Below are 22,700 nucleotides of genomic sequence, written 5' to 3' on the forward strand. Positions count from 1 at the left end.
AATCAAATTGGACATAAGCACCCACAACACCATCTGTTAGGCAAAGGCGGCGGAGTGAAGGGCAGAACTCTGTATATTCAGATAAATGGATTTTCAATTTATTAAACTGTTGACTGACACCCCTGGTAAATATTCGCTTTATGTGCGCTGGCCTATTCTTAGACTCTCTCATTTAATAGAAACATGTTGCTATACATTCATACAACACCTAATATTAGACGGAAAAACTGCCCCTCTGCATCTGTTGTTTTGCTTGGTCTTCAAATCCTCTTTCAGTCTTGTCACTTATTTGCAGAGAGACTGGGAAAAAAGCTTGTTTGTCTCTTTTTGAGCTTATCTTGATTCGAATAGTCAAAAATAAATCTCTCCACTTGGTCTTTAAGTGTTTTGGCAAGTGAGATTTAGTGTGCCTGTGTGTGCCGTGTGCCGGAGCAGGTGTGTCACCCTAAAATGTGTTTAGCGGTGCGGCTGTGATTGTCACAGTACTTTAGGGGAGGACCATATGTCCCCTGTCGAGGCACCCAAAAACTTCACTAACTTTGAAAGGTGAGTGCTAACTCTCAGAAGTACTTCTTTAATGACTGACTGCTTGCCAACTACTTTGATGCTACAAACCACTGGTGCCCAAACTTAGTTTCTATGGAGAGAAGCTTAAATGTGGCCACATTCCAAAAGCTTGTATATAATATAATTTCAATGCAAAATGTTAGTGGAGCTTTCTGTTTCAATATGCATTCTAATAACCCACTTGGCTAATGCAAAGATGCAGCCCTGCTTCATGCTAACACGATCTTTGGTGATCTTGTACTACTGTAGGTTCATTGTGATTCTATAATCTATTTAAGTTTCACGCAGAGTAGAAACTTTGCATGTCTTAATTGCTAAGTCAGAGGTCAAAATCTAATTCAGTCCAAACAAAATTTAATAACTACATTTAATAGGCTCTGAATAATAATACAAAGTAATGTTATCCAACTCACTGGTATGTATCACTGCAGTAGCCAGGGGTCAAATCTTGAACCAACATAATTCATGTGTACTTTTTAGCATAGTGAAAAAACTTTTTTCTGATGGAACACATCTAATGTCCTAATGTCTAAAGTCTCTAATGTCCATGTTCCTTTGCCAAGTGAGCAGGGCTTTATTAATAAGTGAATTTGGATGAGGCTTTGAATGACAGTGTACGGTGGTCCTCTGCTTCACAGGGAGACCAGGGAGGGGGCTCTGAGACACGGAGCTTTGGGAAGGGGTGCGGATATTAAGGCTGGAGGACCAGGACAAGGCGGAGGACAGGGAATTAGTGTTTACACCGAGGCCACTGCAGCACGGTTGCCAAGAGCTGTTCTTCCGACAACAAGGCAGTAATTGGTACTTTTAGCGGCTAACCTTGCGGAGGTGGTGGTGCGAGGTGGGCTTGGACAAAAAGCTTTTTGATACATGTCCCTCCGTATCTACAAGACTCCTCTGAAGCCGCACAACGCTGCCCTGTTTTTATTTATTTATTTATCTTCCCTTTTTTGACAAGAGGCTGCTCGTAACATTGGCACGGCCGCCCGATTCGCATTGGACCGTCTTAAAAAGGAATCAATGAAAATGTGTCCAGACACATGGCCCAGCTCAACCAGACATGAATTGATCATCAAAATATCAACATCATCATTTGGTAATGGAGTATGTTGGCCCTGGCGGTGCGGGGGGAGCGCTGGTATCAGGAGAGGGCTAAATAAGTGAGCACTTGTTTTCCAAATACGCCTTTTTTGAACCAGACTTTGAGACAGGGAAGACATGCCTCATTAATATATTATTTAAAACAGAATACCTCAGATTAATTCAATCATACACCGCTTTTATATTTGATGTGTTTTTTCATTTAATATCACACTTGTCTTAAGTTAGATCACATTGCATGTAATTGTTCAGTCTTTTTATATTCCAGTTTATTTTAGACCTATCATGTTCATAGGTCATAGATGTTGTCTGATAAGATCTCTTCTCACATAGATTCTTACAGGTTGTACAGTGATATTTATAGACTCCTCACCAACAGTTTTCTTAGGATAATTTATCAGAAATGCTGACATGGCATCTGTCCGTGTCCAGGTTAAATATGATTAAGATAACTGTATTAGTGCTTACATGATAGATTTAGTCCTAGCGTGAGGTGATCTAATCGTATACTCAAATCACATGTAAACTCTGCGAAAGTGGGTGACTGCTGACGCTGGTACGCTCCCTATACTCATTTTTCTACAAAGTGAAGTCATATTTTTAAATTGGTAAGAGCTCTGGTTTTCAAAACAATATTTCTTGTAACAAAGTTTGACAATTGAGCCTCTTCATAGACTAATGGTAACCTTGAATGACTTTAGATAATTTTTCCACTGCTTGTTCAGTTCTTATAAAAGGCACAATTCAAACTTTTATTGCGGCATGTAACACTCTAGCTTTTCATAACACACTACGGAAACTGATCTGCGGATGGGGGCACCAGACAAGTGCTTAGTCAGAACAGTAGAAGGGGGAGAAGGGGGTAGTCACTGTTGATCCTACAATTTCAACTCACAACATATAATATAAACTTCCCACATGGTTTCAAATTGATATATAGCCCGCTCCATTGAAGAGAATAGAGAGAGGATAGCTGGAGGAAGAGAGGAGGTAGTCACTGCTGGATGGTCCCAATGGTTGCCAAAACTCCAGTCAATGTGGAGCCTGTTTTTGGGGGATACGAGGTCCCGAGCCAGGGCCCTTTTCCTGTGGGCTGTCCCGCTCCACCCTCCGCCCTCTCCTCCCCCTCCTCCACCCCTCCCCTGCCGAACTGGACTGGGCTTGGCGCTGGCACAGAGACCCCTTTGTTGAGTACCCAAGGGCCCGAACTCTCTTTCCACAGAAGCCCCCTCCCTCCCTCTCACCCCCTCTCTCCCCCTCTCTCAGTGTTCTTCTAAAGGTCTGCAGGCTTCACAAATATGAGATAATAGGAAAAATAGAGCTGGCCACTTGCGGTGAGTCAGGGCAAAACGCTGGAGTGAAAAATAGAAAGTGAGTGAGAGAATGGGGCAGAGGGGAGGGGAAAATTGGGGAGGTCAGAGCTGTAGTGGTATTAGCAATAACTCTGTTAATATTGTCAAAAGTTATGATCAGTTATTGTTTACAAATGTGGGAATATTTTGTGGATGGATGGACTTCTTCAAAGACGTGGTGACGTAATCTACAGGTTCATTTTCTTTTTTTTTTTCTGGAAATAGAATACTAACTTTGTCGTTATCATTCTCTATGCTTGTCATCAATGGACATCACGATAATTACTATATCAACTTATCTTTTAAAACATTATAGCTGGAACAATATGTTTTGGGGCTGTATCGTGTGTACATTTTCTTTAAAATAGTTGGGAATATTTTGTCATTTTTTGAGTGCTGAGTAACTTCTAATTATAGATTCTCAGTACTAAAGTGTTTAATTTGTCTTTAATTTGTTTTTAATGATATACAAGTAGAAAATGGTTCTTAGGGTCATTATGTTAATGGGATAAAGTTGTTTCAGTACTATCATTTATTGAGATTTTTGTAACAATATTTCACACTTCAGAATGTGTGATTGTGACCAGGTCTATCAATACTAAAAAATAATAAACTGAGGCAGTGATATTTGGATGATGCCTGGGTACTTGACAATACAGACAATACTCTTCCTTGAGTAGATTTGTGGCCCCTCCACCTTCTCCTCCTGGCTCTGCTCCCTGTGTGCTGTTTGTGTGCGGGGCCCGGCAGGTGGACATGGTTGTTTTGGCTCCTGTGCAGGGCAGCAGCTTGACTCCTTTTGAGCCAATGATCCAAAATAATAGGCCATGAATCCAGAGTCATTGTGCACACGTCCCCCCACTTGGATTTTCCCAGAATCCTCCTCTGCGGTCAGGGATCACAATCACAACGTCACACGCAGTTCCCTTTGTCTGAGATTTTAGACTTCAAAATAATCTCAGCTGGTGTTTGTTATATGTGATGTGAACAATATGATTATGCTCAATTTTACTCTTACTCCTTGAATTTTTTGATTTTTGTGCACACCAAGCCTTGATCTTATAGAAGAAATACCGATCTTTAGCATTTTCAGTGTCCTCAATATTTCAAATTTTTGCCTCTATACATTTGTTACATTAGAATCCAATGTATGTATTGAGTTATAGCAAGGCAAAATGTCTTATAATGAATAAATATAAAGGCTGTTGAATGGTGGCTTTTATCGTTTTTGTACTAACCTTTTCAAGTATTTGGGCGACAGCAGCAGCAGCCCAGTTGGTAGAGTGTCCACTGATCGGAAGGTTCATGGTTCGAATCTCGCTCTCGACTTAAACTTTATTGGTAGAGAAGTCTCTCAGATGAATGCTGTGATTGTGTCCTTGGGCAAGACACTTAACCCACCTCGCCCCCAGTGTCTGTGTACACTGATGTATGAATGTGTGTGTGAATGGGTGAGTGGTTTCTTGATGTAAAGCGCTTTGAGTGCCTTGAAGGTGGGAAAGTGCTGTATAAAAATGTGACTATTTGACCATTTACCAAGTATTTCAGTTGAGTTATAGCTATACGTTCCACTTTCAGTCCTCATAGCTTATCTGCCTCCCCTTGCCATGAGATGAAAATCAGCTGTAGTACATGCACAAGTCTACCACAATTTCAAATGTCATATTATTCCCATATATATCAAAATAAATGATCAGCGATACTTCTTGTGATAGTTATTTTTGGCTTCATTTTTCAATCTCTTATACAAAATAAATAACAGATATGGAAGTCTCCTGTTTTTAAAATAATCTGGATGGATCTTGTTGAATGTAATGAGTTTGGTCTCCACCTGTACCAGACCCATTACACTTCCTCTTGTGTTCCTTGTACATTTTTTAACCCTCGCTTGTAACACCCCACCCTAAAACTATGCAACCCACACCCTACGTGGGCATAGGCTCCACCCTCTTACCTCACAATATTCACTTTGACACCAGTCTCATACAAACACAAAGTTACATGTCTATGGAAAGTTGTGGTACAGCTTTTCTGTTATTATGACTGTAATTAACAAGAGTGCAGCCTATGCCAGCCTTGTTCCAGTTCCACATTGAAATAGTTCTGAAAAAAAGATAATTAACGTCAATGTAATATGCCATTTCCTGAATTTGGAAAGGAAAGACTATTTGTCATGGGAAAGTTTGGTTAAAATATAGGGGCGTTCACATTAATGTTCCTTTTTATTTTGGACTGACATGAATTGGAATCAACATTGTATTTAACAGTCTGACACCGCCTTAAATATATAGACTTGACTTTTCCCAAGTACTTTCCAAAATACGATCAGAAATAACATATTGGACAATAGGTGGTGGTGATGCAAGCAAAGTGAAACTACTGATGCTCAAGACTTGGACAACAGCATGTGCATGAGGTCATCTCTGATATGTCATTTTGAGTGGGTTATTAAAGTTCACATGCTTTATTTAACAATATGACATTTTACTATTGTTGGGCTGAACACTTTACAATTTTACTTTTATTCACAAATTTTGACACAGTCACCAAATATGTATCTATTGAGTTTCATTCACATTGTCTTATAGATGTGACAAGGCTCTTGATGTCTATAAAGTTAGAGGAGATATTCGAGGACTTCTGTTTTGTATTTTTCCTCTGAAACCCGTGGACATGAAATCAAACTTTCTGAATGATAAAGAAAAGTCGACAGCAAATGACAAAACAGATAAAACAGCACTTTACAAAAAAAGTGAACTGAATAATCACAATTATTGATTAACCGAATAATCTTGTCATCCTTTGTTGTACCTTGTTATTGGTGGAACTGTGTCTTCATCTCTCATGGTATACAGCACATCAATCAACTTCCTACTAAAAGCTCCTCTCCTCCTCTTCCTCTCCTGCCACTTCCTCCCTTTTTGCCATAGGCTGCACAATGAAAAGAGGCTCTTGGCTTTTTATTAATAGTTAAAGTGGCCCGGGCCTGTCACTGGGGACAATGGCTGCAGCCCTGTTAATAAATAAAAATAATAACTAAGAGATGGAGACAGAGAGGCCGCTCTGCCGAGAGAACAGGCGACCGTGCCATTTGTTGTTCCCTCTCACTTGTCAAAGCTCTTTGGCTTAAAAGCCTCTGTCATTGTTGAGGCAGTAAGGGGCTGGAGGGGGGTGAGCGAGAGACAGCGGAGGAGTGGGGGGAGAGAGAGTGAGCCAGGGGCTAATAGCACCTGTTGGGCTGATGCGAGGACAGCTGTCAGAGCAGAAATGCACAAGACTTTTGCTGTGTGCGGACTTCCTTTTCTTGACTTATAATAGCAGATTACAGAGTGACCAATGGTGTCCTCAGATATAGAGCATGTAGTTATCTAGGTCAGGGTTAGCTAACAAAATATCATGATGGTAAACAATTTGGATGAGGTTAGAATCCATATGGACAAATTTAAGGCATAAGGATTTGCAGAAAGATAGAAAGAGAAAGCAACACAAAATGTTAAGAATTATTTTTAAAGTGCACTAGTGGTGTCTCCATGGAGATGTTAATACTTTGCCTGGAATGTTCCACACCATGGCATTAAACTTTATGCCCAGGGAGACGAGCAGGCGACGGTACCAGGCCAAGACATGGGTCAGGTCTGTGGAGAGGTGACCCTGCTCACAGCAACATGCCGTTCAGTGTATTTTTAAGCAACAAAGAATGCAAGAATGATGTTTAATGCTATACTGTGTTACATTCCAAGCATAGCAATAACATCTCCATGGAGACAAGCAGGTGGCACCAAAAAAGTTGCTTAGTGCCCCTTTAAGCCATTATTTTTGCATGTATATGAATTATGTTGTTTACTGCTGCTTTTGCCTTTTCGCCAAGGCTACAGCTGGGGCTTTGACAGATAGCAGCAGGACACATCAGGGACACAGTGCTCCAACTTGGTCTGTGACAATCTCCATGAGTGACAGCACTAAAACCCAAGGACAGACCTGCCACAGTCCAAGGGCACTTCCAAAGGCCAACAGCACCATCTGAGTCTCAGGAATACAAGGTGGACTGGGTGGAACGCATAGCTCCCCACTTGTCCATTGTAATCAGCAAATACTTCAGTGCTGTGGTCAGGGAGATGCTTGATTCTCTTGGGGAAGGCCATGGCTCTCACTCAATGTCCAGTGTGCGTTTCTATAAGTGACGGACAGTATGTAGGACAGGCTGTGTCGCATGCCTGCTCCTCCGATCACGAGTCTTCATTCCTGATCATCTCCAGGTGGTTCCAGTTTTCAATCAATGTCATAGAGAAAAAGACAGATGAGACATAGTTTTAGCTATAGAATCGATTTGGTTTGGGCTGGAAATGCGTAAACATCTTGTTCTGCTTAAACATACACTCCACAAAGCTTTATTATGTGTGCTCAGACAATTGATTGATGTAACATATGGGTGTTATAGTATAATATGCTTCAGTGGACTATTCTGCCAGAAATCTTATTTAGAATTTAACTCCCTTGCTTATTTCAACCACAGATATGTGCACAAACAAAACAAACAACATACAAGGAGAGACAGTAGCTGAGGTGGCATTCGTCCTTTGATCCAAAGGTTAGTGGATCGAATCCTGCTCTTGAAATAAAAGCATTATTGGTAGAGCAGACACACATGGCTAGTGGTATGATTCCAACTCCCACAAATGAATGCGTTGTTGTGTTCTTGGGCAAGACACTTAAACCATTTTGCTCAGTGCCTGTGTACACCAGTGTATAAGTGTGTGTGTGAATGGGTGAGTGATTCTTTGAGTACCTCGAAGGTAGAAAAGCACTATATAAATGTGGCCATTTACCATTTTTAAGTTTGACTCTGTTCATTTTGTATGGGAGTCAATATATTTGTGCATTAGTAAAACTTAAAATAAAAATAGAGCTGCATGTACTTTTTTTTTTCATTCCCTTCTTAGAAACGCTTTGGTCCTGATTACTTCTATAGTTATAATCAATGCCTTTTCATCTAGAATTGAACCAGCGACTTTATGATTAGTGAGCCAAATTCTAGATTCAAATGTAGAGGTCTAAAATTGAGAATGATGTTGAATTTATGGAGCCACCACGCGCACATGTGTAATTTCACAGAGAAAAATGCTAAGCGCTTTCACTGGACTTTTCCTCTATAGAAAGTATTAGTGTTTGTGTGTACATAGCTGTCACATACCACCCAGATTAAGACGTTTTCCCTCTTAAATCGCTCATGTCACTTAAGTTCACGCGAACAAAATAATCCGGAGACGCACCAACTTTTCGGCAGTCATCAGCAGCAGTTGCCAGTGGTTGTGCATCTGTGAGCTGTTATATGTAAGCACAGAGAGGAGATGTTTAAAGACAGTGTGTTTGAGCTGGATGATAGGGTTAATCTTTTTCCACTTGAAGAGTAAAACCTCCTCTTTACCAAAGGCTTGTCTCTCACTGCAGATGGCACCAGTAAATAGAGCTGTACTTCACACTTTTCTGTCTCCTCCTCGCGCTCACTGCCTTTTGTCCACATCCACATGTCTTTGTTGTTTTTGCACAATTACTACATTTTAAGACCAAAAGAAAGTTAGTATTTGTTTGCTTAAAAGAAGACGCCAAATAATGCCCCTAATAATTTGACTTAGACAAACTTTATTAAGGGAAATTATTAGGACACAGTAGCTCACACATGACAATATATTATTATAACAAAGCACAAAAATATATGGTAATAATACACTTAAAATAAGTAGCAAAATAACAACAGACTGGTGTCAAATAAGGCTTAATTATTTACATGTATATGTACAAGTAAAAATAAAAAATATAGGAATATAGTAATACTTTCCGAGGTCTTGAGGAGAAAGTAAGTGATTGACATGACAGAAGGTTATCTGTTACGTAAGGGTGAGTTGTTGTACAGTTGTATGGAGTATGGTATGTAGTCCTGTATCTCTTTCTGTTTAAGTGAGACATGCATTCATGTATTTGACTGTGATCATTAAGATCTATCAATTCAAATTCTCAATCCAAAAAGGCTTCTGTATTACACTTAAAAATAGGGTCAGTTTTGCCATATTGCTCGATACTCTGTCTCCCATTTAATAGTGCAAATCATCTGTATTTTACTACAATATCCATGAAATAAGTAGCATCACCTCACCGCAGAACTGACCTGTAAGTTGGCCAGTTTAATGCCAGTCTAAGGAACATTCAGGGCCAAGCATGGTATCATCTAATTTGAACAGACTATTCAGCCCTAACAAATCTTGCTGCTTTCTCAGTCATTTAAAAGACAAATGACTCCTTATTGGCAGAATAAGTTTCTAAATCTCTGTATAATCCCACCTAATGTTCCAAATCACCAGTATTTTAGTAAAACATCCAGTAATTTCCATGCACTGTTATCATCTGTGTCTCTTCAATCACAATATTTTCCGTCTGCTGAACTGTGTGTCTCTGAGTGGCCACATTTCGGGCCCGCACGCTGCATGAGTCCGCTCTCTCCGGTGACATTTCCTCTCCCCGCTGTGCCCTGGGCTTGTGCGTTAGTGTGTGTGTGTGTGTATGTGAATCTGGCATGTCCCTGGTTCAGTGTAATTAGTGAGTGTCCGCTGGTGTGTGCGGCTGCTGTGGAGGAGAGGAGAGTGTGTTGGAAACAAAGCCCTGGCTGATAATGTGTCCATTGTGGTGGGTGCATTAAGGGCCTCTTTGTCTCAGAACACACAGGGCTAATGATTCAGGAGCAGCAGGTGAGGGCCGGCTCTCCCCCTCGGTCGCCCATTCGCTCGTCCATCCGCTGCCTTGTTTTGTTCTTTCCTGCTCTCTCTCTGTCTCTCTCTCTCTCTCTCTCTCTCTCTCTCTCCTCTCTCTCTCTCTTCTCTCTCTCTCTCTCTCTCTCTCTCTCTTTCTCTCTCTCTCTCTCTCCCTCTCTCCTGCTGATGTGCCCATTAGACTGAGCTGCTGCTGCCTTTATTACGGCAAATGGACTTTAAATGAGCTTTATTGTCATGTTGGCCAGTCATCTGAATCCCGCTCTCTCTCTCTTTCTCTCATTCAGAGCCCCCCAGCATCGAGAGGCTGCTGTCTAAAGACTGGAAGGACAAACTTCTGGCCATGGGCTCAGGGCACATCGGAGAAATCAAAGGTATGAACTATGCTACAGCTGCAATACTTTCTAAGTGGTTAAGGAATTGTGTTATAAAACATGTTGTTAATTATTATCCAAGTATTGACAGAAATGGCATGATAGATACTTTACCCTCTGTGCTCTGACGTGATACACACAGATCTGAGGCTCAAGTCCCCAACATTGTTCAATTGGTACTTCAGTTTAAAAAAGGATTTCGGCAACTCTTTTCAACCACATTTTTCATAGTTATTGGCTCCCAGAATCATCACTGTTTCCAATGACATTTGTTAAAGATGCACTGTGCAGCTTTCCTGGTGGAGAGTGTATGGCTGCATGAAATTTAATGCATCTTATTGCTCATGTCTTTATTGAAAACCATTATATCTTAGTGTAAGGTTGTCACTGCTTGTCTCCATGGGCATAGATAAGTTTAATGGCATTCTCTGGAACATTTTGGACCCAGTAGAATTCATCTCTATGAAAACAAGCAGGTGGTGTGGTTGCAGTACACCTTTTCATGCTGCAATGATATGCAAATGTCTGGTAAAATGTTACTTTTGCATCAATGTTGAACAGCACATATACTTTACTGTACAATGTTTTTACTAAGCTTTGAATCAAGAGCCAGTCACACCACTCAATTGGGGTTTCTGTGTTAAAATGTACTGTAGCATGTGCTTTATATAGACACATTCAAAACAGTTCCAACCTCAATTGTAAGGAGATTTTCCCTTTACAAATCCAAACGTGCAAATGAACTAATCACTATCATCTGCTCCCATTGGTTGTAGTCCAAACAAACGACAAAAGATTTTTCCAAATATAAAGAACTGTTACGTGTAAATGAGAACAAGGCTTATTTGTGCCTTGACGAGAACAAGACAAGCTAACAAGAGGCAAAATACAACTTCAAACGCGTTAATACCCAGAAAGAATGCCCATAGACAACACAAAACAAAAGAGTGTTTTGTTATTTTTATTACTGGTACATCTGTTTGGCAGCGCTCATGTTCCCAATTTCATTTATTCTCTCAAACAATACTGAGCTTTTGTTTTATTGCTACAAATAGAGACAACACTCAGAAGTCAAATGATGCCACGTTGCAAGCTGGAGAATTTATTTAACTTAGTTTGAACACTATGAGACAACTGTGAAGAAGGGCTCATCTCACTGTTTTGTACTATTGCTACAATTGTGAGAATATACTGAACTTTTTTAACTACAAGAGCTTGAGTTTTCTATACAGCCCAGAACTTGAAATCAAGAAAATTAAATACTTTATTTTTGCACTATATAACTTGTCTCCATGGGGATGCTTTGTCTTTGCGTGTAATGTTCCACAGCATGGCATTAAACGTATATGTCCTCAAGCAGGTTATGACACCAGGCCATGTTACAGCTCAGGTCTTGAGAGAAGTGATTTTCACATCTGTAAATCAGTTAGTGAATAGTGTGAGTTTAATGCTATACTGTAGGCAAAGAAATAACATCTCCGTGGATACAAGCAGGTGACTCTTCATAAGAAAAGTTGCATTGTGCCCCTTTAAAACGTTTCTGGACTGTACCTTTGTTACTTATACATTGACAGACAGAGTAAATAGTGGAATGACACAAAGCATGGCTCCGTTCACTGTATGTGGTATTTGTTCTACTAGATGAAGAAGCACCAGGAGTCTTTCCATATTAGTTATTAGTTTGCCCCTTTGACACTGACAGCGTGGAATGAAATGATAGAGATTGAGTGGAGTATCTTTATGCTCTACTTTACAGCCATACATTATTATAAACAAACTGTTAGAATAGCACTTGCAGTACATAGACCAGCGCAGCTCTGTGAACTTGTATAAGAGCTGTTAAAGGGGCAGATGTGGGTGAAACATTGCTTATTATTCCCGGTGACTTTAGGGCAAATCCTCCGCTCTCCTCGCAGTAATTGAGCTTCATTAGGCACCAAAGCAATATGTAATCAAAGAGCCTGACGGGCTGACATGGACATCCAGAGGGGGTCTTATTGATCAAACCCCCTTTTTCCCAGCTCCCCGCTGCGCTGACATTTCACTGTATGGGGTGTCCCGCTAGCATCTCCACACACTATCAGCTGGGGACCAATACAGGCAGTGTGGAGTATAGGTGTGTCCTCTATAGTGGCTTTATAATGTAATGCAATTGAGGCAAAAAGAGGCATCCTTAGTCTTTGTAAATTGTCTGAATGTGTGTGTGTGTTCATGTGTCTGTGTATGTTTGTGTGTTTGCATTTTCCCCCCAACATCGAATTCCATTGAAGTGCTTTTTGCGGTGTACAAAGTGATTTTGAGCCATCGCCTCCCGCTCCGTCGACAGTATTGAGAGCAGCATTGGTAAAAGGCCCCATGTGGTTCATAGCAAAACGCATTAAGAGCAGCAATAGTCAAAGAGGGATGACACTGTGCCCCAGTCTGTCATGGGTAATAGAGGAAAAACTGCAATTGTTTTATCATAACAGCAATTTGTAGCTTTGATAAGTACCTGAGTGTAAAATGTGGCTCTTTTTCACTTACATTGTTGTGTCTCGTCCTCTATTGATGCAAAAACTGTCAGAGCATTCTATAAAAACGGAGTTATTCATGGGTTTCAGAATGATTAAAATTTAGGGTTAGGGTTAGTTGCCATAGTAATTAACAATTTAAAACTAAATTATCTTTTGAATCGACAACTGTCTTCAAAATGGCACCATATAACAGGAAGCTGAAACCCATGAAGAGAGGAGACTAGTACTAGTAGATGAATGTGGTTCATCATTGAAAAAATGTGTTGCATAAAGGTGACATTCATTAAAATTTTCTATAAATATGTCATATTATGTGGAACAGCAAGAACCATAAAGGTTGAAAAAATATAAACTTCAAACTAAACCCTATAGCATTTTAACACATACTGTATAAAGCGTTACATGTCACTCCTTGTTGAATCGAAATTACTGTACAACTGTATTCTATTCAATTAGTGTCAAAGTAGGACATTCATTTTACAGCTATTCTTTAGGACCTGTCTGAGTGTAAGAAAACAGGAACTGTTTGGAGATGGCGTCTCTCATTTGACTCAGTTACCTGCACCATTACAGTCAATTACAATTAACCAGAAACAAATTGAATGTCAGCTGCAGAATTAGGTTAAGCAAAACCTTAATTACCTTTGGTCTAAGTGGATTAACGTGTCTAGGTGGATATAATTTTCAGTTTTCTGTGTGCCCCAGTCTAGCGTCAGGTTGTTTCTCTTTCCTTTTATTCATTCAGTCTTGTACTTGCCTTTTCGCTCGGCCTTCTCCTCTCCCATTTTCTTCTAACCGGAGGGAGTTATCAATGCGGCGCGGGTCATTAATTAGCCCAGCCAATGCAGTGACAAGTATAACATTGTTACAAATTGGTTAATTACGCTTTGTGTGTGTGTGTGTGTGTGTTCGAATGAGCATGGAGACACACGCTAAGGTGGTGCAGGTTGGCTGGCTTTGTAGGTATACGCACACACACGTTTCGCTATCTGCCTAAAGGACTTGAGCGCACTGTGTGTAAAACCAATGAGGAAAGCAGTTATCGATCCTCTGGCAGCTGAGGAAACAAGCAGACAGAGGTGATTTATGGAGGGAGAGGAGAAATAGTGAGGGGCTAAATGGGAGAGACAGAGGCAGTCATGTTCACACACAAGAGGCTGTAAAGGAGGTTCACACCTTATGGTTTACACTGGACCCACCCAACGCATGCTGTAAAGTCTATAGAATAACGTACAGTGACTGGGTGGAGGCCAAAGTGTTTCTGAGTTCATATTTGTGTTTTTGAGTTCATATTTGTCCACACTTCACAGGGATGTTAAGATTGTACAGTTAATGGATAATAGGGATTTTTCAGGCTGTAATATAATTGTATGAGCTGAAAAATAATATTGAGAGTTTTAGGAGCCAAAATAAGATTTAGTATTATTCCCAAAAAGTAAACTTTTTAAACTGTTTTGTCATTATTTACTGAGGATTGGTGATTAGATTGTGTGAAAGAAAGTAAATTACAAATGTCATTGTTGTTTGTTTGTGATGTCAATAAAAAGGATACATTTGGATTAGATTGTGATGTCCATAAACTTTAGTTGCAAGTGAGAATGTTGCTCCAAAGTGAACATCAGCTTTTCAGGTGGTTGTTGGATCAATCCCAGGTCCTGCAAATTCAGATTATGTTCTTGAGCAAGACACTTAATACACAATGCACATTTGCAGTCAATAGGCCAATATTTTGCACAATGTGAAAGTTGTGCTTGTAAAGAGACTGTCCTCTTTTTATTCTTATATGTATAAAATATATTTTATGCCTTATCCTTTCATTATTCTTTCCCTGTTTGCTAGTTTAAGCACACATAATACTTAACTGGTTTGGGTCAAATTACTCTAAATGTCCCTAGCTGATTCTCTGAGTGGTGAGAGTGTCATTAATCTCAGTTGTTGTTGTTGAAAGTCTTTAAGCAGTCCATATGCCCCGTCCCCACCTTACGTCCCCACCCTCACTACACACTTAGAGACTGTTAGTCAGAGAAATTGCTGCACTTTTTGCTGTTTGCATTGTGTGTTTGGACATGTGTGCGCGTCTGGGTGAGGACAACCCCCTGCAACAAAAAGGACCTCTTTGATCCAAAAATTCACCTTTACTACCCCCCAAACTTCACCCCATCACCCTCTATGCCCCCAAACCCCCCATTTGAACAGGCCTGAGGTTTAACACAGGAGTCTTTCTTGTCCCGGTCAGTGGCAGAAGCACACATGCACACACACACACAGGCACACACAGACACACACACACACGTGCACACACACAGACACACATTGCCTCTCTCTTCACAAAGGTGGGTTTGTGAGTTAGGACAGCCCAGTGTTTATTTTTCCAGCGGCCAGCGGTCCCGACAGTTGCCTTTATTGTTCATTGTTGGCGGATGGATGGAGTGAGAGCGGAGGAGAGAGGGGTGGGGGTCGTGGAGGGGGGTTTGTGAGGGCAGGGGGTGCACACTGAAGTGGCAGCGACCGACAGGGAGGACAAATGGATGGCCTTCACCTTCCTGCAGCGGTCAGAGGCCAGGCCAGAGCTGCCTCATGCTTTTAGTCACTGTTACTCACAACAGCCTTTGTTGTACTGCGCAGGGACTTTAGTGTATTCTTCTGCAAATGTGTCCTCCTGCATTTAGTGTAATGCAATGAAATATTAGACAAATTCTTAAAGACCCTATATTATGCAAAATTTACTTTTTGTGAGTTTAAGCCACAACTCCAGGTATATGTACAGTATTTGTATGAGGAAACAAAATCATAACATAGATCAGAAAAAAGCATAATATTAGTGTTTATGTGAGGCAGTTGCACAAAGCTTGACTTATACTATACGATGTCAGCATCAGCCATGAAAAAATCCATATTGGTTGACCTCTAATAACAATAATAATAATAGTTATTTGAGAATGTAAATAATGCCTAAGACACAATAAAATGTCCCCTTAGAATTGTATCTTCATTCTGGGTTGAGATATTATGACCACACTCATAAAACACAAAATTACAATGGAATAGGGATTTTTTTTTTTTTTTTTTCTACATAAAAAATAAATAAATAAATAAAAATCATACAACAGTTATTCAGGAACAAGAACATTTGAACTAATTTTAGTAACAGGAACTGAAATGTCAACCTTTTGATTATTGCCCTGAAGTCTTTACCAGCTGAGCCACTGCAATTCAAAATATATGTCCAATGTTCTACTTCTTTTACTACTTCTTCACTCTCACTTTCAGTATTTGTCTATTCCATCCTCATGTGTGCCCAAAAGTTTCACTCTGCCAACTCTTCCACTACATCACCAGTGCGTAATGTCTTGCTGATAGACTAGACTGCTTTTGGACGTCGCCCGCGCCCCTGTCTCCTCGTCCCTCTCGTGGTACACCCCCACCCATACCCACCACCTCCTCCAACACTCCCACCCCTCCCTCCCCTTCTCTGTGGTCCTCATCTGGTTTGCCTGGCGCTGGAATGTGCCTGTGCTAAAGGTATGGCAGCTGAGGAACAATGGCCGATTGTGCTGGTCTACAACATGGAGCTAGGTACGAGACAGTGGTAGCGGTGCCTCTCCCTAACTACATCCTGCTGTATGATTTAGGGAGAGTGTGTTAGCCTTAATGTGGGTGTGCTTTTCTGTGCGTTTGTGTGTGTGTTTGTGAGTGTGTGTGTGTAATGGAGCCGCCGTGGCAGGATCTGAGAGGTCAAAGGTCGAGCCATGCTAAATGTGAGCAGGAGGCTGGCTGACTGCAGAGTAAACACAGTCCAGACTCTCACTCTCATTCTTGTCGTTGGCCTCACGCAATCACCGTCAACCCCCCAAATTTTAACTCCCATTTCAGACCAAGTCACCAGGTATTTTCATCATGACTTTGCACCATACGACATAAAAATAGCACTGCTTACTTAGTACACAGGTGATAGCATGTGTTTTCCTATCTCCTCAGTTTGTGTGGATTCAGTTATTGAGTCAAAGTTGGACTGCATGTACTTTCCCTTTTCAAAAACAGCACTTTTTATGTAGGTAAACAAATAGGTAACACATAGTACACTAGAACATCTTATCTTTACAAAACAAACATCTGTTCTCAAATACACGCAGTATGTTGTAACAGTTTTTTGTTTATTTTTTATTTGTTGGTGGAAGGATAAGTAGTCCAAGATGTTAGATTCATATTGAAATGGAAACTTTTTTTCCATAACCTACATAAAGTCTGTATGTAAAGATCTATACTACTACTTATATTAGTTATAACCACATCTTACATTTTTGTCTCTGTAGTAGGATACTTGTAGTCCTTTGAACTCATCTGACACTTCATCAACTTCAAGTCTTATAACATCACATTATGGATTTTTTCCTTGAAAAGACTTTGTAAAACCCATAGACAAAATTGTAAACATTGGAGACAGTTTTTGAGACTATGTTGCATAATTCAGCACCTCTCGTCTTGGTTGGTCTTTGTTAAATCTGTTGTTTCTTCACATTTATAGTTATTCTCAGGTCAGATGTATTTTTTTCCATTGCAATAAGGCAATAAAGGGGGTGATGGATGTAGTCTTCGGTGCCCAGGAAAATGACTCAACATCTGGTTTTACAACTCGGCAGAGCACCCTCTCTGCACCAACACACACTGCACTGTCCCAGTATACCTCTGTGACCTCTCCTCACTGCCATATATTATGCTGAACAAGGAGCCAAGGATAGCTTTACGCGTCTTTGTTGTTCCTTCTTCCTCCATCCCTCTCCTTCATGCCTCTGACCTTTGACCCCTGTGCCAGCCATGCTTAAAGGCCTGTGGAGAAACATACACACATGCACATGAACAAAATCATAACACATGTATTCTATATAGCTGCAAATATACATACAACAACTCTTTCTTGTTATTACTCTGGTAGATTAATGGTGTCTAAAATCAACATTTACTGGCCACATTAAAGTTAACATTTAAAATATTTTAGAAACATTTGGAAAAAAATAAATAAAAGCCCAGCTTAGTCCTGATGCAGACTTGATTTGATCCTGTTGTCCATCTTTAGTACCAGATTAGGTTAATCACAATTTATGTGGTCTATATGCAAGTGTGAAGGCACCCTCATATTTTGAAAAATATTGATCTGAATTGTGCAAAGTCAGTACTAACAGTTTTATGTAGGCCCTCCCTGGTGCATAAAATGGCATGCCTTTCTGATTTAACTAGACATGACTTGAGTCGGAAGCCCTGTGTAAGCTGCCTTACGTTTGTGAGCAGACCATCCTTTTAAAAGGATGAAAGAGGTTTCATAGCGTAACCTTAACCACGTCTTGCATTTTTCTTCAAAGTGGCTCCTGGTGACCTCTGACCTTTCTCCTCTTCCTGCCCCAGGTACCCCAGACAGCCTGGCGGAGAAAGAGCGCCAACTCATGGGCATGATCGGCCAGCTGAGCAGCCTGCGGGAGCAGCTCCTGGCGGCGCACGAGGAGCAGAAGAAACTGGCAGCATCTCAAATGGAGAAGCAGAGGCAGCAGATGGAGCTGGCCAAACAGCAGCAAGACCAGGTAATAGATACTATAGGCTCTCTGTACATGTAGACTGGACACGTATGGAGGCAGGATGGGGTTTTCTCATCATGCATGGGGAATATTCAACTTAAACTCTTTGTGATTACTGAAAATTGACTTCAACATAAGACCCATTCTTCTTAAACATGAACTGAGCTGGATATAAAATCTTAGAGTCTCATAAGAGTAGTCTATTCATGTATTTTGACTTAACACTAATCACTTTATGTAATCATTTTACAGTTGCACATACATAATACAGTTAATGACCTCACTAATACATCCACCATTGCATTCTAGACAATAGGGCCATGTGACAATGGCTTAGTCATTATCATCCAACTATGATTTTAGCTAAATGTAGGCTTTTACAGGATCATTTCCATTCATTTGACGGATCAGGCTGTAGTATTTTGTGGCCTTTTCAGAGCGTCTAGTGCACTTCTAAAAGCAGATGGTCATTATGTCTCCTTGTGCTCCTGTTAAGAGCACCTGAGTGGACAATTAGCAGCGACCACTGTTTTGCCCGATGTTTGTGACGTCCATGTCGCACAAATATGTCACCGTAAAGATGTGTTGACAACATTGATTTATTGTTATGGTTTTTACAAACTTCAGAGAGCCATATAAAACAGTGGCAGTGATTTGATGGGATTCAAAACATGACATCAAAAGGAAAAGAGTCCAGTAAATGGATCATAATAATTATATGTGACAATTAACATCCAGGTAAGTTTGAGTCAGTGTGACAGCCTTGTGAAAGAAAGACGACTTTAAAATTATAAACAAGGATTCCTGGCATGGCTGACCACTTTTCTGATGATGGGACTTAAATATGTTTTGTTTAAACACACATAATTAACGTTAGCAGGTGTCATCATAATATTCTGTGATGTGCATATCTGAAGTAATGAATAAAACTTTCATCCATAAGAATAATTGCAATTTGTACCAGAGAAAGGATTCCATACCTGTTTAATTTAACATTCAAAACAAATATTCTACTAAATTTGGATAAAAAAAATAATAATAAACTAGTAGAGAATACAAGAAGTGCACTACCTTAATGTTGATTTATTGTTAATTTATTTTTAATCCCTATTTCAAATTGTGTAGCAAGAATATGAAAAAAGGGAAAAAGGTCCACAACTTATTAGCTCCAAATATATTTCATTTTCTGCACCACAGTGACGTTTTGGGCTATCTCAGATCGTACAAGTGTTATGATGCTAAAATGTCAAACTTTTTTTAGTAATATACCAATTACCAATTTCAATACCACACATAAAAATCACCTTTCTTTTCAAAGACTAAAGTCATATTCAGCACAAGATAATAGTACTTTTTGTGCTTGGATAAAGCTTAAGACCATTCTAAAACTATTCTGGAAAGGCCAAATTTTGTCCTGATTTATTTTAGTTGTATTTTTATTCAGTAATTACATGCACAAATGAGTCTATTGTTTCGATACTAGCTTGAGTATTGTTACTAGATCACACTCAGGTCTATACGCTGTAATTGTTCCTTCTGCCTACGGTGTTGCTATTGCCATCCTGTACTTAAGCACTCAAGAATAAGGTGGGAGCGGATGCAGTATAGACTCCCCTCTCCTCAGCTCTATCCTCGAGGCAGGACTCTGGCAGAACACATACATTTACATAAAGAGGAATCCCCCCCCTTTTTTTTTATTCCTTTGTTGCAGATTTTCACTTCTGGGGAACTCTTAAAGAACAAGATGAGTGTAGACATAAGCGGCTGTAGTTCACCTGCACTGACTCCTTTGTGCCTCTGGCTGAAGTGTTTATCACAGCACACACTGTCTGAGCAAATACGAGCAGAGGGACTTTGTAACCTACATGTATAGAGTTTAGACACACGAACATGCACAATGTTAAAACCAAGTCAGTAAATCAGGCTTTTTTTTTTATTTCACAATATAAAATAAGCTAAACAAGTACAAACGATTCTATTTTTTGAGCTTACATATTGTCATAATTGAAAGCGGAGGTTGAAAGGACTTCAAAATACTTAAATTAGTTACAATAAAAATCTTACAAAAATGTGTCCTTGGTGATGATGTTCTCATATGACTTTCTTTTTTTTTTTTTGCATTCAATCCACTCCAATCCTGGGAGCAAAAATAAAAATATGGCTTCCTTCTCATAAAATTATATTATGAAAATATCTCACACATGAAAGAAACACACATGAAAGAAAAAAAAATGTATTTCTGGCATTTCCATTTGTTTGTGGATATAGAAGACATTATAATTCAAATTGCTCTGTATACTCTGCTCATATTGTAAAATTGATTATAAAAAACAGAAAAGATTGAAAAATACACTTCATAATTGAGTGGGAAACATGTCATTCTTGGAGGAAAATCTGGTAAACTGAACAAATTGTATGGACAAACCCTGAGGGATCTGACGTGATGACAGTAACATCAAAAAGTCCATTTGTTTGGTGTGATTGTGTGTACACATGTCAGTAAGTGTGTCAGCCCCTTCTGTGCCCTCGCCTCTGATCAGATGAGTTCTTTAATATTGCATAGAGGGGCTGGGACCCAGTGTCATGCTATGGGGCCCTCTGAGGCTAGCACATGTGTCGGTATGGTCCCATAGGTTTTACAATCTCACACAGTCTCACTATTCTACACATGTACATTTAATCATATGTGTGTGTCTATGCGTGTTTGTGTGTGTGTGTGCAGATCGCCCGGCAACAACAGCAGCTCCTCCAACAGCAGCACAAAATCAACCTCCTGCAGCAGCAAATTCAGGTGAGACTTTTTCTGTTTTATTGTGTTTACAAACTGGTATACAACATGGGAATGACCAAAGAAAGTACAATAAATGACAAAATAGTGCTCATTTCAAGTGCATGATGTATTTTTTTTACATCGAAGGGTATGTTTCTTTGCTTGTCTCCATGGAGATAATATAATTGTCTTGATTATTGCAAGTTACAAGTCAGATCTGTGGAGGCGACCTCACTTGCAAAAAGAAATATTAGTTTTTCAAGATATTTTTGAGAATGATAAACACTTAGATACACACTGCCCAAATAATTATGGTGACTGCATGTCTGATTTTTATACACATGCACTCAACACTTATCACTGCAAACTACACATATTGTTATGGTGAGTGCATTTTTACTTATCTAATTTGTGATAGATACATAACAAATGGTGAAAGAAACATTAAGCTGTTTTGAAACCTGTGTTGCAATTTTACTCTATAATTTAAATGAAATTGTGTGCAGAGGCACCGCTATCATTAGGCATAAGTAGGCAGCTGCTTAGGGCCCCCAAACCTGGAGGGGCCCCCAACCAATTGCCCTCAGTGCCATTAATGGCCGAGGTCTCGGCGCAATTTGATTTTCTCTCAGTATGACATTAAATGTGAGTAGTTTACTTTTAAAGAATAATCATAAAAAAAATAAAAAATAGTCATATACTATAATGGATGTTAACAAAAATGTAATTGTACTAGCAAAAAAATATAACTATTTCCAGCTCTGGTTATCTAGTAGGCTACCCAATTAATAAGACAAGTTTCCAGTCCACCCTAATTCAAATAAATAGAGATGTGCAGGTCTCAAGAACAATGGGGAAAAACAGACAATAAATCTATTTAAAACCAAACCAAAACCAAAAAAAAAAAAAAAAAAGTTGCATTATAGTGAGGTCCCCAAACTCAAGTTCGCCTAGGGTTCCCAAACTGCTAACTCTGCCACTGACTGTGTGTACTATGTGTGTACTAGTGTTAGTAGTATTCAGAATACAGTACTCTGATTGGATCATGTATCAGAATCCTTTACAAAATTAATTTTAATTCAGGTATTCAAAATTCTGTTACAATAAAACATTATCAAAGTATTCTTCCCATCACTCGATATTCAACATTGTCTAGTTTGGGGTAGGTGCTTTTAAATAGAGCTGATAAAAATAGAGGTAGTGTAAATTATTAGCAGGGTCTGTGATTTTATCGTCATTCTTTCACACTTCGCTGAGACTTTTGCACAGTATATCAGTGTGTAGGGTCACTTCAAATGGCGTGTTTGTGCTTTGTGATTTTGGTGATTGTTTGTGATTGTTGTCTTGGCCACTCAACAGTGGTCAGCCCTGAATGAGCCTTGCTTTGGTTTGCTCCCTCCCCCTTCAACACACAGCGCATACACTATAAATGAAAGCCCAAAGACAGTCAGTAGGTGAACAGTGAAGATGTTAGTAAACACTCAAAGCTGAAACAATTTTTAAGAAATGTAATTGTCAAAAAAAAGTAAAATATTTAGTGTTTTCTATAGTGCTTTACATGTATTTTTTGCCCACCAATATATACACTGAAACTCAAGCTTTAAGGTTCACTATGTAAGATGTCACCTATGTCTCATGAAAATGTTTCAAACATGTTGGTGGTTTTGGTGGAGTCACATGAAGATTGCTCATTTT

The 22,700-nt window shown here is 39.7% G+C and overlaps 1 protein-coding gene across 5 annotated transcripts in view; it reads left to right on the forward strand.

Moving 5' to 3' along the window:
* The window catches only part of sox5 (SRY-box transcription factor 5), a 169,430-nt gene that overhangs the window by 87,034 nt on the left and 59,696 nt on the right, over positions 1 to 22,700 (forward strand). For all 5 annotated transcript variants that reach the window (XM_055154036.1, XM_020926348.2, XM_020926346.2 and 2 more), the window contains 3 exons: positions 10,069 to 10,155; positions 18,069 to 18,241; positions 20,958 to 21,026. In XM_055154036.1, the coding sequence (XP_055010011.1) occupies positions 10,069 to 10,155; positions 18,069 to 18,241; positions 20,958 to 21,026 (329 nt within the window). The remainder of the gene's footprint in view (positions 1 to 10,068; positions 10,156 to 18,068; positions 18,242 to 20,957; positions 21,027 to 22,700) is intronic.

This window comes from Boleophthalmus pectinirostris, unplaced genomic scaffold (assembly GCF_026225935.1).
Source record: "Boleophthalmus pectinirostris isolate CB_2022bp ecotype Guang Dong unplaced genomic scaffold, ASM2622593v1 HiC_scaffold_18, whole genome shotgun sequence".
NCBI classification, from domain to species: domain Eukaryota; kingdom Metazoa; phylum Chordata; class Actinopteri; order Gobiiformes; family Gobiidae; genus Boleophthalmus; species Boleophthalmus pectinirostris.